The 15,063-nt window shown below is 40.0% G+C and overlaps 1 protein-coding gene across 2 annotated transcripts in view; it reads left to right on the top strand.

The window, feature by feature from the left end:
* Positions 1–14,766, top strand: part of Col12a1 (collagen type XII alpha 1 chain) — a 104,985-nt gene extending 90,219 nt beyond the window's left edge. Inside the window, exons 57-64 of one of the 2 annotated variants that reach the window (XM_076917762.1) lie at positions 3,258–3,311; positions 4,656–4,727; positions 7,923–7,958; positions 8,065–8,131; positions 8,806–8,994; positions 9,907–9,975; positions 11,392–11,562; positions 13,760–14,766. In XM_076917762.1, the coding sequence (XP_076773877.1) occupies positions 3,258–3,311; positions 4,656–4,727; positions 7,923–7,958; positions 8,065–8,131; positions 8,806–8,994; positions 9,907–9,975; positions 11,392–11,562; positions 13,760–13,938 (837 nt within the window). In that variant the 3' untranslated portion in view covers positions 13,939–14,766. Of the gene's footprint in view, positions 1–3,257; positions 3,312–4,655; positions 4,728–7,922; positions 7,959–8,064; positions 8,132–8,805; positions 8,995–9,906; positions 9,976–11,391; positions 11,563–12,590; positions 12,664–13,759 lie in introns of those variants that run through there. The other variant, XM_034483621.3, reaches the window with a different exon arrangement.
* The last annotated feature ends 297 nt before the right edge of the window (positions 14,767–15,063 follow it).

Genomic DNA, 15,063 nt, shown 5'->3' with positions numbered 1-15,063 from the left:
AAGAAATTGGTGGGACTTTTGGAGGAAGTGCTTGAAATTTTAATGTTGAGAATTTTAAAGTTATATTTTGAAAAACCTATCAAATAGCTTTTAACTGATCAGAAAGGCATTCAAGAGATATAGGCAATTGCTTCTGATCCTAAAATTGAAATCTTTATCATGAGACAGATTTTTAAATAACTTGGAGAGTAGACTTAACTTTCTTAATGTTTTCTTTGAAGTCCTGGAGAACTTTACATCTTTAGAAGACAAGGGCCACTTCTGAGGTTGATGCTGTTGTGAAGAGCTAGTACTTAGTAAGGACTTTCTGTATTTGTGGCAACATCCACCTTGTCCCTTGACTCAGGGTGACAACAAGGTAGGAAGGCCATTCCTTTCTGGCACAGGTTAATGGACAGCCTGGTGAACATGGATTGCATTTATGCTTTGTTCACCAATACTCTGGAAACATTTGTTTCAACAAGAGACCAAGATGCTGATGCTGTTGTGAAGAGCTAGTACTTAGTAAGGACTTTCTGTATTTGTGGCAACATCCAGCTTGTCCCTTGACTCAGGGTGACAACAAGGTAGGAAGGCCATTCCTTTCTGGCACAGGTTAATGGACAGCCTGGTGAACATGGATTGCATTTATGCTTTGTTCACCAATACTCTGGAAATATTTGTTTCAACAAGAGACCAAGATGCTTCAATAAGAAGAATTTAGAGGTGTTAGAATCGTTCAAAGTCCACAGATCTTACAGCTTTTCAGAATTTCATAGTTTAAGTAAGATGAGGGTTGTTTGCACTCTGTCAATCAGGCTAAACTGTGAAGGCAGCCTTCTCCAAAAGGGTTAGTGCTGTACCTGCTGGCAGTAAACATGTGACTTGTTAACCTTAGTATCTGTAATCATTGGCAAGGAGGTGTCACTCAACAGGAGCAATGGTTCACCAAGGTAACTCAGAATAGTGTGTGACATGCTCCCAAGTGAGTGTTGTTTCTGTGATTCTTCTGATATGTGGAGAAACACACAAGTCAAAGAGCAAGCTGTAAACGCCAATGAGGCATTTGGAGACTCAACTGACATATTTGCACTTCAACATCTTTTGCAAATGCTGGATTTGGGCAATATTGTTCAATTTTTACTTTATAATGAAGAACGCAGCAGTGGGAATATAAATATACCCCAGCCTTTCCAGAAAGAAAATAAAACTGAATATGGCCACTGAGAAGATGGCAGTGGGCTGACTGCAGCTGAGGGCACACTGTGCACATCACAGCTCATCTCAGTGTATGCTTCAGGTGGAGATGGTGGGGTCCCGAGGTTGGCCCCTAGCAACAGGCAATCAGGAAGTCAATACTGTCACCATTGCATCTGGAAGGGTGAGGAGTTGGGGAGACCTGTACATTTCCTCTCTGAAATTCCAACCCATGTCCAGCATTGTGGTGAGACAACTCTTGCCCCCCTGGGATAAAGATGAGGTAACACATTTAAGAACTCATTCCCATGAGTCTTCCACAGCCCTACTCATCTGTCTGTGGCTTAGCAAACTGCCTCTGAGGCTAAAGGATGTACTGCGGGAGGAGGACTTTAGCAATTTTACACACAGAGAGAGGTTGTAGGTACAAGGACCTTGGCCAACTAATATAAATAAATAAATAAATAAATAAATAAGAAAGAAAGTAACAGGAACTGAGAGAGGGAAGCAGGAGGAAGGTTAGGCAGAGGACCCTGGTGAGGCAGTGTTCTGCAGGTATAGTGGGGACTGGGACTGTGGTGGATGATTTTAAAATGAGGAACCTCACAGAAGAGCCCCATGTATTTATATCTAATATGCATATTCATATGAAATGATCACTAGTGTTTTCTGACACCATGATGCAGGTGGACATAGTGACAGCATTTACAGGCTTGCAGTCAGATGTGAAGCTAAAAGTTTAAGCATGATGTCTGCAGGTGGTTTGAGATAGCTTTTTAAGGACATCAGATTTAAACCCCCTCATCCCAATTTAGGTATGTTCCTTCGAAGGAACAGGTGGCCAGCAAGTTCCAAGCATGACTAGATTATTAAAAATGCGATACTCCCTAAAGGGTGAGAGAGAGTAGAGGTAGCAGTTGAATCCATCAATATGGAAGACATGCCACTCCACCCGTCCCAGCAGAGCTACTGAAACAGTTTTGTTTCTTAAGTGGCTTTCAGAAGTAATGTTGGTTTTGTATCAGATGGACTCCGAGTCTGGTTTTTGTTAAGCAAGCCTAGCTCCTTCAGAAAGCAGACTGAAAGTTTATCCCTTTAAGTTTCTGAAAAGAATTATTTTGAGGAATATGGAATATTTCTAAACTCCCTTAAGAGAAACCCTCTAAGTTTCTGCTATTGTGAAGTCAGCAGACTAAGAAATACAGAGGCTAAGTGATTATGGACAAAATAATAATTCTTTCATGGTTTGATTTTTTTTTCAAAACCAAGCTGGCCCAGAACTCACAGCAATCCTCCTGTCTCAGCCTCCCAAATACTAGAATTACAGGCACCAAGCCACCATTGCCTGGTACTTATCATTCTTAGTATCTGTGGAAAATGGGACAAAAATAATTTCTGACAGAGGAATGCAGCAAGCATAAACAGCAAACTGACTCAGAAGTCCTTGGCTGGGTTTCAGAGGTCTGTTGTTGCGAATGAAAGCTAACTAGGTAGCAGGGTGACTCACTCCAGACAGAGATCATTTGGCACTGTACGGAGGGAAAGAGCACACCAGTGTGGACGCAGGAGCCAAAGGGCAGCCCTGAGGGAGATGCAGCCTGCCTTTCTCAGGCGCTCACACTGACACAGTTTGGCCTTGTGATGAAATACGAATTTTAAATGCTGGCTGAGAGAATGGAAGACTTCCTTTCCTCTTTGAGTGTAGGGCAGCTAAGACAGTTTGGCCCCTTCAGAGGGTGGCTTTAATGGGCAGAGGCAGTCTCCCTTCACCTCTCTCTGCACTTTTGAAGAAGTAAAAACCAGAATCTGCCTTCTTTGAAAAATATTAGTCTGGCATTTAAATTAGTTTTGCTTGTAGCTCTACAAATGAGTGGGCACAGGAACTAATTACTCAGTAAACATGTGATGTAAATTGAGTTTTTTTTTTTTTTTTGATATGCTGGTCTTTATATTGAAAGCTTAGCTACCAAACATCAACTTGTACTCAGTCCTTCTTATGAACCTATCACCCTTAATGATCTACTTAGCCTCATTTCATGTGTTCGTTTCTTTCCTAACCTGGTATTTTATTCTTACAACAGGGTTTTACTGGAAAAGACGGTGCAATGGGACCGAGAGGTCCCCCTGGGCCACCGGTAAGAGCCGAATGGGTCACACTGCCTTGACCATGGTCTCCAGCCTCCTTTTCCTTTCCTCCTATTTTGCTAGGGTTTTTCCACCTCTGTGCTGTGAGGAATATTGGTACATAAGCTGTTTGTTTTTGTTTTATAAATCAAAATGTGCTAGGGAAAGCAGATGTGTCAAAATACAGATGTTTTTATCAAGTTCTGTTTCAGAAAAATCTCAGACTGACTTGGCCGCTGTCTGGTTGGTCTCTTGAATTTCCCCTTTAGTGAGGTGTTCGGCTCAGTTCCTCAGTGGTCACCTCCTGAGTCTGAGCTCCGTGACATTTAAATGTTAAGGACAGTAGCAATGAGCAACCACCAGTCATTCCGAGGAGGGAGGTCTTATGTACACTTTAAACAAAGGGTCTTTTTTATGCTTTGTGTAGAAGGAACTGAAGATAGAGATTCTGAAACTTGTTCAAGTAGATCGAACTATCTGTCAGTGATATCACAATGGGATAGAGACACTGGTTATGCCCTCTGTCAGTATGGCAGAATTCAGATTCCAGAACATAGGTTAATTTGATTTTACTATTTATATTTAATATATGTGTTTTCATGTAACGATAGTTTAAATAAATATTAAACCTAAGTACTACAGAGGTCAATTTTGCATACATTTAGACAAATATTTCATAAAAATCTATGATTCTATTTAATGGAAGTGGTAGGCTTTAGAGCATGATGTATTGGATATCATCTTATAAATAGCCCAGTAGATCTATAGCGGAAATGCTTGCAATTTGACTTAAAAGCAACAGGGAGAAATTCTTGTGGTTTTGGTGGGGTGAAAAGTGCTGATAGGAGAGAGAGAGAGAGAGAGAGAGAGAGAGAGAGAGAGAGACTTGGAGCCTGGAGAATGTCCCTGAGGAGGAAGGATTTCTAGACTCCTCTGCAGTCCAGAAGAGGGGCTAAAATAGGATAAACCCAGCCACTTTCTTAATCCCCCTCTAACCAAAGTTTCCACCCCTGTCTTTTGGAGCTTTTATTTTCTGTTTCAGAAATAAACTAAAAATCTAGGAGTTTCATTCTGTAAATATGCTTTGTAACAAAAGTACTGGGATTGTAGTCTATAAATTGTGAAGTTGGATATACATATGCATGTATTTTTCTATTGGTCTCAAGATACATTTCAGATGGAAATTCCAAGATTTCTCCCCTCATGTTACCTTAAAACGTGGCTTTCCCCTTCCTTACTGTGTAATGACATTCTGCTTCTTTTAAATGCTTTTAAGCCTGGCTGCAGTTCTTCAGTTACTGTGGCTAGGATTTTTTCCTTGTCATAACATTCGCTTTCTTGGTCTGTGGTTGTAGGGAACCCCAGGCTCTCCAGGAGTCACAGGGCCAAGTGGGAAACCAGGAAAACCTGGAGACCATGGCAGACCGGTAAGTAGTTTTGCATGTCTACAGATTCCATTCTCCTGTGGATGTGGATAGATGAGAATTCCAAGGCTTGGGTTATCTCAGCCATAAATATGTAGGAGCATCTGCTGAAACAATGATAAACTCATGGATTTGACTTGGGAATAGTTCTAAAGGCATTTCTTCCCCCTGCTGCATTGCTATAATATTCTGGGATGAAAATTGTGGTCCTTGGTTTCTTTAAAAGGAGGAAGGGATTGTGAGCCAAGACACATTTTTCTGCACTGTATAAACACTCTGGGCTTCAGAGCTGGGTCAGCAAAATCGTTCTTTTTTTATTTATAAATGGTATGCTGTTTAAGACATAAAAAATACATGATCAGAGTACATGGCGCCTTCATCCTCAATTGATGAATAGTAACCCTTTGATTGCACTACCCAGATGCACCATTTTTCTCACTCCATAATTGAGGATTCTGGAGCATCAGACCAGTCTTAAAAGTATTTATTGGGCCAAGGGAGATGGCTTAGAGGGTAAAAATGCTAGCCATGCAAGCATGAGGATCTAAGTTTGAATTTCCAGGACACGTATAAAACCTGGACATGTAGCATGAGTATCTACCATCTCAGTGTTCCTACAGAGAAATGGGAGGAATCAATGGGAGGATCCCTGCAAGCTCTTAGGCCAGGTATCTGGCATCCATAGTAGACAAACAGCAAAAAGACTGTGTCTCAAATAATGTGGAAGTTGAGGATGAACACCCAAGGCTGGCCTCAGACCTCCACATGTGTGCTGTGGAACATGTGTGCATATGTATATGCAAATGTTCTTACCACAGGAGTGCATGTGCACACAAAATTCCTTACTAGACAGGGCGTGGCTCAGTGCTGGAGTGCCAGATTAACCCTTGCAGGTCTGTTGGTTCAACACTCAGCGAAACAAATATACAAGAGGCCAAACTTCAGCTGGTTATTTTATCTTTTCTAATGTGACTCTTTCTCAGTTTACACATGATTTAGCTCTCTTTCTTTCTCACTTTTCCTTTAGGTTAAAAATAAGAACTGCAATTGCCTCACACCTACCATGCACTTTCAAATTAGTATCTTTCGATTGAATTTGGAGTTTCTAACATACCCACAAGTATTTGAAATGGCCATCAGGCCTCACAACCTTCATGCTTTCCTTTATGCTAGCATGAGGCTGATCTCACAAGCTGAGGCTGATCTCACAAGCGTGAGGCTGATCTCACAAGCTGAGGCTGATCTCACAAGCGTGAGGCTGATCTCACAAGCTGAGGCTGATCTCACAAGCTGAGGCTGATCTCACAAGCTGAGGCTGATCTCACAAGCGCGAGGCTGATCTCACAAGTGTGAGTCTAATCTCGGCATGCAGAGGCCCAAAACATCTTATTGCTTTTATCTCAGATGTGATTGATAGTGACTGGTAGTAAAAATGCTTCTACAAGATCATGGACATGATGACAGGGAAGTTATTTCTGTGAATTCTTAACAATATTGTTCTTTGAACAAGACTGTATGACAATACCAGGTGACATGCCAACATGTATTGGAGGATCTCACAGGCCTCACCACTAAATGAAGAACTATAGGCAGTCAATGACTATAGGCGTCAAGTGGTTACTTTTAAACATATGCACATATGATAAACCTTAAATGAACTCGTGTGTGTGTGTGTGTGTATGAGTGCATGTTTATGTGTGTATGTATGAGTGTGTGTTTGTATGAGTATTTGTGTTTTTGTATGTGTATAAGTGTGTGTGTATGAGTGTGTGTGTATGTATGTTTTTGAGAGACAATAATAACTGAGAAGGGGTAGTGGTATACATGAGAGGAGTTTGGGGGGGCTGTGAAAGGGTGGTTATTAGCTAAATACAGTACCCATGTATCAATTTCTCAAAAAGCTTAAACAATTTAGAGTAGGAACAAGTTGAAAAATGAAGTCAGAAACATTTCAAAAGAGCAAGAAATAAAAAAAATAATAACTGTAGTTTCATAAAGTTCTATATTCAATATTAAAAGTCCCACAAAAGTTTAATTCTTTTTGTCCTGAGGAAACCAAGCACAAGTTTTTTCTTACAATAATTATAATTCACTATATACCATTCATGTCTCAGAGCAAACAAGTGAGGTATTCTATTTTTAGTTTAAAATTCACAACCTGTACATCTGTATCAGAAGAGCAAAATCAGGGAGTAGAGAGGTCAGCCGAGAAGCCGTCAGAATCGTTACACTAATTTGTGATCAGAACTAAGTGGTTTCCATGGAAATGATACAAGTTGGTTTGGCTGGAATAGTATTCCAACATCAGATTTGTTAATGACTTGGATGTTCCTTCAGTAATGGCAGTTGGCTGTTTGAAAAAAAAAATACTACCAAAAGATAGGAAGTTCGGGCCCTCCAAGGATCTTTCTTGGACAAGGATGGACTTCTGACTGAGTATGATAAAGATTATGTGATTTGGATATGAGATCAATTAAGAGAGAAAAACATCTGTTTTCTTTTTTACCCAATGAACAAAAACTAGTCTGAGGAAGAATGAGCCACACATTATCTATGGAGCTGACAGAAAGTCCTTCACTGGTTCCTCCAGGAAGTGAATGGATGCCAAGCTTTTGTGTATTTAACAATAAGCCAAATAATTATGGCAATTTAAATGTGATAGTTCAAGTGCAGTTTGAGTTCAAGAGGATGTGTTTCAGTTGCAAGTCGACGTGGTGAAGGGTACATAGCTTTTGTAACTGTCATTCCCAAACTCACGTCTGAGCAAGGCTTTGGAAGGCCCCATTTGGTGGTAGATTAGATTATTTTTACAATAAAGGAAAATGTTAGTGGTGTGGTTTTAAGTGTGATGTACCACGTTGCTGGTTTATCAGACAACAGACTCTGCCCTCAGTATCACCATTTCTGTCCATGCAACATTTTAGACCAGTGGTTCTCATCTATGGGTCCTGACACCTTTCACATCAAATGGCAAGGAAGGGGTTGAATATCAGACATCCTGCATATCAAATATTTACATTATGATTAATAGCAGTGTCAAAATTATAGTTATGAAGGAGCAACAAAATAATTTTATGGTTGGGGGGTCACTAAAACATGAGATACTGTATTAAAAAGTTGCAGCATTACAATGGTCGAGAACAACTGTTTTACATTCATATCTTCCTGTTTCTAAAATATAAAATATCTGTGTTTCAGGGTCAATCTGGGTTAAAAGGAGAAAAAGGTGATAGGGTACGTATTTCTTAAAATCTGACTTTATTTTCTTTCAAGTGTTAAACATTGAAGCCAGAAGTTGTAGAAATAATATTTTAATGATTTTTAAAATTTAATTAACCAGGGAGACATCGCTTCCCAGAACATGATGCGAGCGGTTGCAAGACAAGTCTGTGAACAACTGATTAGTGGTAATTAACTGTTCACCATTTGAATGACTGTTAAAGCAATTGAGGGGAAAATACAGAACTTGAGTCACAGAATTGATTGGAAATATTTCAGACTAATAAAGCTCCATGCCTGAAGATGGAGCAAAGACTAGCCTTGAACTCGGGGTTCACCCTTGGATGTTTCATTAGTGCTTCTCACAGCATGGTCCGGAGGAACATAGACCACAAATACCTTAATTTGTTTGTAAGAAAAGAGAGGTCCATGATCATGTTCTAAACCCAGTGAATCATTGTGTTTGGAAACAAAGTCCCCAAAATAATAATTTTTCAATGTACACTAAACAAGTTCTCAGTTGTACTAAACCCTGGGCATCATTGCCTTAGGTACCTAGAGAAATTACATACTGCTGTAATTTCAAAGGAGTTTCTCTTTTGAGTGACATTATCTGACACTCTCAAAGGCAATGTATTTCAAAGAGTTACCACACTTTGATAACTCCTATTCATAACAAAGCTTATGGCTTGAGGTCAGCATTTTGGATGACCACTGGTCAAGGATCACTTTGTGGCTGATGTATCTCATTTTAAATGTCTGAACTCATCAGAACATGAGAGCGAGGTGCTTAGAGAAAACAGATCTCCTGTGGGTCCCCTCCCTTCCTGGCTTTCTTTCTAACAAGTCTTTCTCTTTATAGGTCAGATGAGCAGATTCAATCAGATGCTGAATCAGATTCCAAATGATTACCACTCAAGTCGAAACCAGCCTGGCCCACCAGGGCCTCCAGGGCCCCCTGGCAGTGCTGGAGCCAGAGGAGAACCAGGGCCTGGGGGACGACCAGGATTCCCTGGCACCCCTGGGATGCAAGGACCCCCTGGTGAACGAGGTTGGCCTTTCTGCCTTTATGCAGTGATGAATGAAGGGCTTGCGTGTGGGGAGTTTGGGGCAGGTTGAAAGCATTTGGAAGGCAGAATTTGACAGACCACTTCAGTGTTATTTGCACAGTCCAGAAAAGCTGTCTGGGAGCCACCTTTTCTGTTCAGTAACTTGAAGTGCACAGACATCTGTAATCCCAGAAAAGGAGTGTGAGAAAATGGATGCCGTATTCAGCAGATCTCAGTAGAGATATTTCTATCCATTGAATTTTCTTCTGGCTCTGGTGGGAAGCAGTGTCTTGGCAAAAGGAATCAGGCACTGTCCTTACTAAGTACTGTGGCTGTGGCAAGAACTGAGCAGCAAACAAGGGCATTAGGTCCAAATTCCTTCTATTCCTTCATTCAGGACCTGGCACCGGTTCTTGGATATTTGTTTCACTTTAATTTCATGGTAGATAAATGAAATTGAAAGGGGGGGGTAGGAAAGAAAAATGGGATTTTTCTACTTCCAGATGTTTCAAGATGCTTACTTTAAGAGTTATATAACCCTACTATCTAATGGTGTCACTGCTGCGCCTAAACAGCTCCTGAAGTCTACCTGAAGGGCCTTCCCTCAGATAGCTGGTTTTAATTACTATTTGACAATATATTAGGCATATTTGTATCTTTCAAATAATTTCCCTCTGACTTTCAGCCAGATTTGTTTCTTGGCCATGAATCTGGAATTACACAAATGTCTAGAAAGAATTTGGCTTAAGGAGTGAACTTCTGGGAAAAATTAGGTTCTGTTTTCACTAAGGAAATGAGTTACTTGAATTATTATTTAAGATGAAAAAACATATTTCCAGATAAAATTTTCCCATGCTTTTATTTTCTTTTCCTTTTAAATTTTATTTATTTATTTATTTATTGGCTTCTTGTAGGTTTGCCTGGAGAGAAAGGGGAAAGGGGCATTGGGTCTCAAGGACCCCGAGGACTGCCTGGGCCCCCAGGTAGGTTTGTTAAGACAGACTGGGAAAGCATGTAAAAGGGCAACTTCATGGTATCAGCTTTGTACCAAAATGGTGGGTGTTTTAGTAAAAAGTTGAGTTTGGATGTAGCCTTTGTTAAAGTGCCGTTCTACCAGGTGTTTGCTCACTGCTGTAGTATAAGAAGGGCTATACGGTGCTGACATAAAGAAGGATTACATTAAAAAAAAAAAAAAAAACAGGACTCTATGGCACTTGGTTTGCTTGTTTTGTTTGCTTTATACTCTCTAAATACTATTGTGTTTTTCTTTCTAGTATTCTTCAACATGGGGTTATTAGAGTAAGAAAAATTTAAAGACTTGACACAGATTTTTATGTACGACATTTCTCCAATAAGCTGCAAGGAAACAGTAGCTATCCGAGTTGCTTTATGCATTGTTTTGACTAGGTTCAAAATGATTCTTCTCTTTTTTATTTAAAACATTAAAAATCCTTTAGTCTATCTATCTATCTATCTATCTATCTATCTATCTATCTATCTATCTATCTATCATCTATCTATATATCATCTATCTGTCCTTCTATCATCCATTTATCTACCATCTATCTATCATCTATCTATCTATCTATCTATCTATCTATCTATCTATCTATCTATCTATCTATCTATATATCATCTATATGTCCTTCTAGCTATCATCCATTTATCTACCATCTATCTCTAGCATTTGTGTATGCATGTGTGTACATGTGGTACACGTGTCCATGGTGTGCGTGTGGAGGTCAGAGGACAACTTGTGGGAGTTGGTTCCCTTTTTCCACCATGTGGGTTCTGGGGATTTAACTCTGATTGTCAGGCTTGGCAGCAGGCACCTTTACTTACCAAGCCATCTTGCTGCTCCACATTTTTTTTTTTTCTTTTTCTGAAATTTCTGAATCTTTGCACTCAAGGCTAGCCCTGTCAAATATTAAATTTTTACATTTATGCTAATCATGGGAAGTGCCACTTTATCCAGAAAGAATGTTACTTTCCTCATATGTATCAGGGAACAGAAACTTACCTGGCTGCGTGCTACAGCCACTCCAGGCATCTTCGTCCATGTGTGAGCAGAAGCAAACAGGAGAATTTACAGATAATTTTAGCTTGGCTTAATTCCTGCTAAATCAGTTTTCCTTAAATGAAATTGCTACAGTATAAATAGATGGGATTGATTTCACCACAAGAAAGTTCTTTGGTCCATATTGGGAATTTCCTAAGGAATTATTTTCTTATCATGCGCTGGTGAATAGTAAGTAGTCTAGTCTCAAGTTAGTGGAGATGTCATTTGGGTGTTGGAGTCTGCCTCAGGTGTTTTTGACAAAAAGGGAAATGTATTATTATCATTACTAGTTATAATCATCATCATTATCATCATCATCATTATTTTAATTTCACACTAGGTCCACAAGGCGAATCCAGAACGGGTCCACCTGGGTCTACAGGTTCAAGAGGCCCTCCTGGTCCCCCTGGTCGTCCAGGAAACTCAGGTATCAGAGGACCCCCAGGTCCTCCTGGATACTGTGATTCATCCCAGTGTGCCAGCATCCCATACAATGGGCAAGGCTATCCAGGTATGTGGCTGCTATCCTAATGACCCCAGTTCCCCGGAAATAAAGAGTCCTAGGATTGGAGGAAGGTGGAGCTAGGGATCTCGTGGAGATTCAATGTTTTCAGTTCTGTATTTTGAGTATGCAACAGTGTCTCTGTCTTCTAAAGCACAAAACACTTTCCACAGTTAGGATTTCAGTGACCATTTTCCCTTCCTATGTTTCTGGATTTACCAAACCACACCGTTAACTTTTCTACAACTCTCTTGGGAGTTAAATGAATGCTACTAATTCATTAGATTTTCTTTTTCTTTATTTCTTTTTCATTTATTTATTTCTGCCTAAAGGAACCAGAGAGACTAAAAAAATGAAATAGCATTATAGAATGCTGAAAATATATATGAAAATTATTTCTTTAATCTAATTTACATGTGATAGCAAAAAAAAAAATGCAGACAAGTGAAAGAATTCACTGTCTTGCTCCAACCATGGAATTGATGCTTATCAAATATGGAGCTTAAGATTTTTATAGGGCTGTTAGTGAAATTCTAGTGTTGCACAGTTGTAGACTGCAGAAGTGTTTTGTGCCTGATCTTGGAGAATATGAGATTGGGGGGGGGGGGTATGCTGGTCTAGATAGAAAGACTCTCGTGTTGTGATCTATAGTTACTTTTTCATTAGTGCACCCTCATGCATCTTGCAAGTTAAAAAAAAATACTGCTGTTTGATATGGTTTGCTACTAGCAAGTAGTGCATGAGTACTTGGATATATCAATATCTATATATCTATATATTTATATGCATAACTATATGTGATAAAAAGTAACAATGAACCAAATGAATATTCCCATATAATCCTTTCATAAGACTACAATTTAATTCTTTGTAAGGCAAATTTAAATTATCTCTGCCTTATGGCATATGTGAACTGAAAATATATGGATATATAAATATACGTACTTTAACATTTACATAGATGGATGTGTATATATATATATATATATTGCATAGTAATTCAACTTTTAAAAACTATCGTCTTTGACCTGTTTCAGGTTCCGGCTAACAAATTTTCTAAGTCTCCAGTGCTGCTTACAGTTTGAATACATGAGAATCCTGTTTCTGAGATGTTTGCGCACGTGCTTATTAGAAAATGAGTCTGTATGGAAATCTCACCGCAGATATGGTTAACGAACTGGGTCGGCATCATACAGGAGGGTGGAGACTCCATACTAACTTGAATGACACAAGGGCAGTAGTGTCTGCCTGATGCTTTTCAGCAGTAATGTAGAAAACCGTCTTTTAAAAAGTTCAAACACAGCCAGGAGGAGCCCTGGTTGTGAAGGAGGTGCCTAATAAGCTACTAACCAGCAGAGACATGCCGTGTTAAGACAGACAATTAACCTGGTTGAAGAGAAATGTCCTATGTAAATAATAAACTAACTGTGGCTTGTATGTGGATCTGTATGTGATCCTGTATACTAAAGTCTCATAACAACTCAACAATCTGCTTCTGCATCAAAGCCTGCTGGCTGCTTGCTCTGTGCAGTAATAACAGCGAATGGATCTGACCCTCTCTTGCTTGTTAGCAGTGTGTCTGAGTTCAGGGCATGTGACTTCTCAGAATTCTCTGTGTGTATTTTATTTGGGTTTCTTAACTGCAATTTTTCAAACCAAAGTTTAAAATCACCTTTCCTTCCTATTTGACTGTGGTCACAGGTGTTCCTCACCCACTGACTGTAACTCTGCGTGGGGAACACCGTGGACTGTATAAAACCTGGTGACAGCTCCTTTCACCCTGAGTTCAGTCTCTAGGCTTCAATATGCTTAATGTCCTCAATTCTCCAAGTTATCTGTGTACCTGATGAGTTTGAAGTCATGAACGGTTATTTAGGGACTTGCCAAAAATCCTACCTAGGTTCTGTGTTTACAATTCTTTGGCCCAATTTTTGATCCTTCCCAGGTTTTGTACAATGATTGTATTTACTGCTGGATCCTTGAGCCCCCCCACCCCACCCCCTTACCCGGCCCTCCTCCTTATTTGATCACCAAATTCACTCTGCACATGTGCACATAGAAATAATCGGAACACCATAATGCAAATGCATCTATTTATGGTTGTGAGATTAAGACTGGAGTGCCCTCACCTCTAGTGATGACTTAACTTTTGCTGTGAGTGCATACCTTCCAAGCCATGCCATAACTGTAATGTTGAATCGGACAGAGCCTTATGTGCCCGAGGGTGGGGCCTACCTGCCTGATCGCGAGCCCTTCATCGTGCCTGTGGAGCCAGAGAGGACAGCAGAATACGAGGATGACTACGGTGCAGATGAACCTGAACAGCAGCAGCACTCTGACCACATGCGCTGGCGGCGAGCCCTGCGCCCAGGCCCTGGGCAGTGAACCTGAGACCACGGGTTCACCGAGGTGGGAGGTGTTGGGATTCTCATTCACAGATCAGACAGAGCAGCAGTGTACGTCATTTCTGTGACGTTTTCTCGGCGTCGCTTCATCCACAAGTGCTCCTATCTGACTGTAGAGAATCTTGTTTCTGCAGGCAGCCTAGCTTGCAACAGTTTGTAGACATCTATGCCTTTGCCGTTCAAATGGTTACAACACAAGCTGTTCACAGAAGCTGCGCAGAGAGAACGCACCCAGGGTGGGCTGAGGCAGCTAAGCTTCTAGGTTACCTAGCAAACCAGAGCAGCTGTCTGTTCAGAAAGGGCCTTTATCGTACTTAGAACTAATCTTCAGTTCAATTGTATCCCATTTCCAGTCATTTTGCTCCTAAAATCAAAAAGGAGGGGAACACCAGCTCACTGCAGAGATTTCCCTTTCTTTCCTTCCTCCTCTTACGCTTTAGGGCACAGAATGCTCTTTGTCTTTTAACAACCACAGACCTTAAGCCTCGTAGCCGAAGTTATTGTATCAACTGGATACTGTTCCATATCGCTTTAGATGTCCTTGTTTTGACACACTAACATTTATGCCAAATTGCAGATTATTCTGCAGAAATGGAATTGCATGTTTATGTTGTATATTTAGAATGAACTTTTTTTTTTTTTGCAGAACATGTTTCTTAGTTATCAAAGCAGTTGGAAATGTTTGCAAGACTATGAACATAGAATTGCTGCTTTTATATTTTAACTGCAGATTGTGAATTTCACTGCCTTATATTATTTATTTCTGAAACAAAAGAGGCATTTTTCAATAAAACTACTGAAAATTTGACCTGGCATATTCTTTTTCTTTGGGACCTTTTGGGCTTCTCAAGTGGTTGTTACAACAAACAATTTCATATCCTTGGATACAGTTACAAATCTCGTTAATACGATTAAGTTATGCTAAATAATTTTAGATTTTTAATTCTATGGTGAAGTCATTGAATAGAATAGTAAGAGCCTTAAAAAAAAAGCCAGCAGATTCCAAAGGTTTTATTAGGAATGTGGAGGATATGTGGGCTGGTGGAAAAGTAATGAGGTATCCTAGGAGACCCCAAACAACCAAATAATCTACAGCCCACACAAT

This window comes from Arvicanthis niloticus, chromosome 21 (genome assembly GCF_011762505.2).
Source record: "Arvicanthis niloticus isolate mArvNil1 chromosome 21, mArvNil1.pat.X, whole genome shotgun sequence".
Lineage (NCBI taxonomy): Eukaryota > Metazoa > Chordata > Mammalia > Rodentia > Muridae > Arvicanthis > Arvicanthis niloticus.
This window is presented reverse-complemented; position numbering and strand designations above follow the sequence as displayed.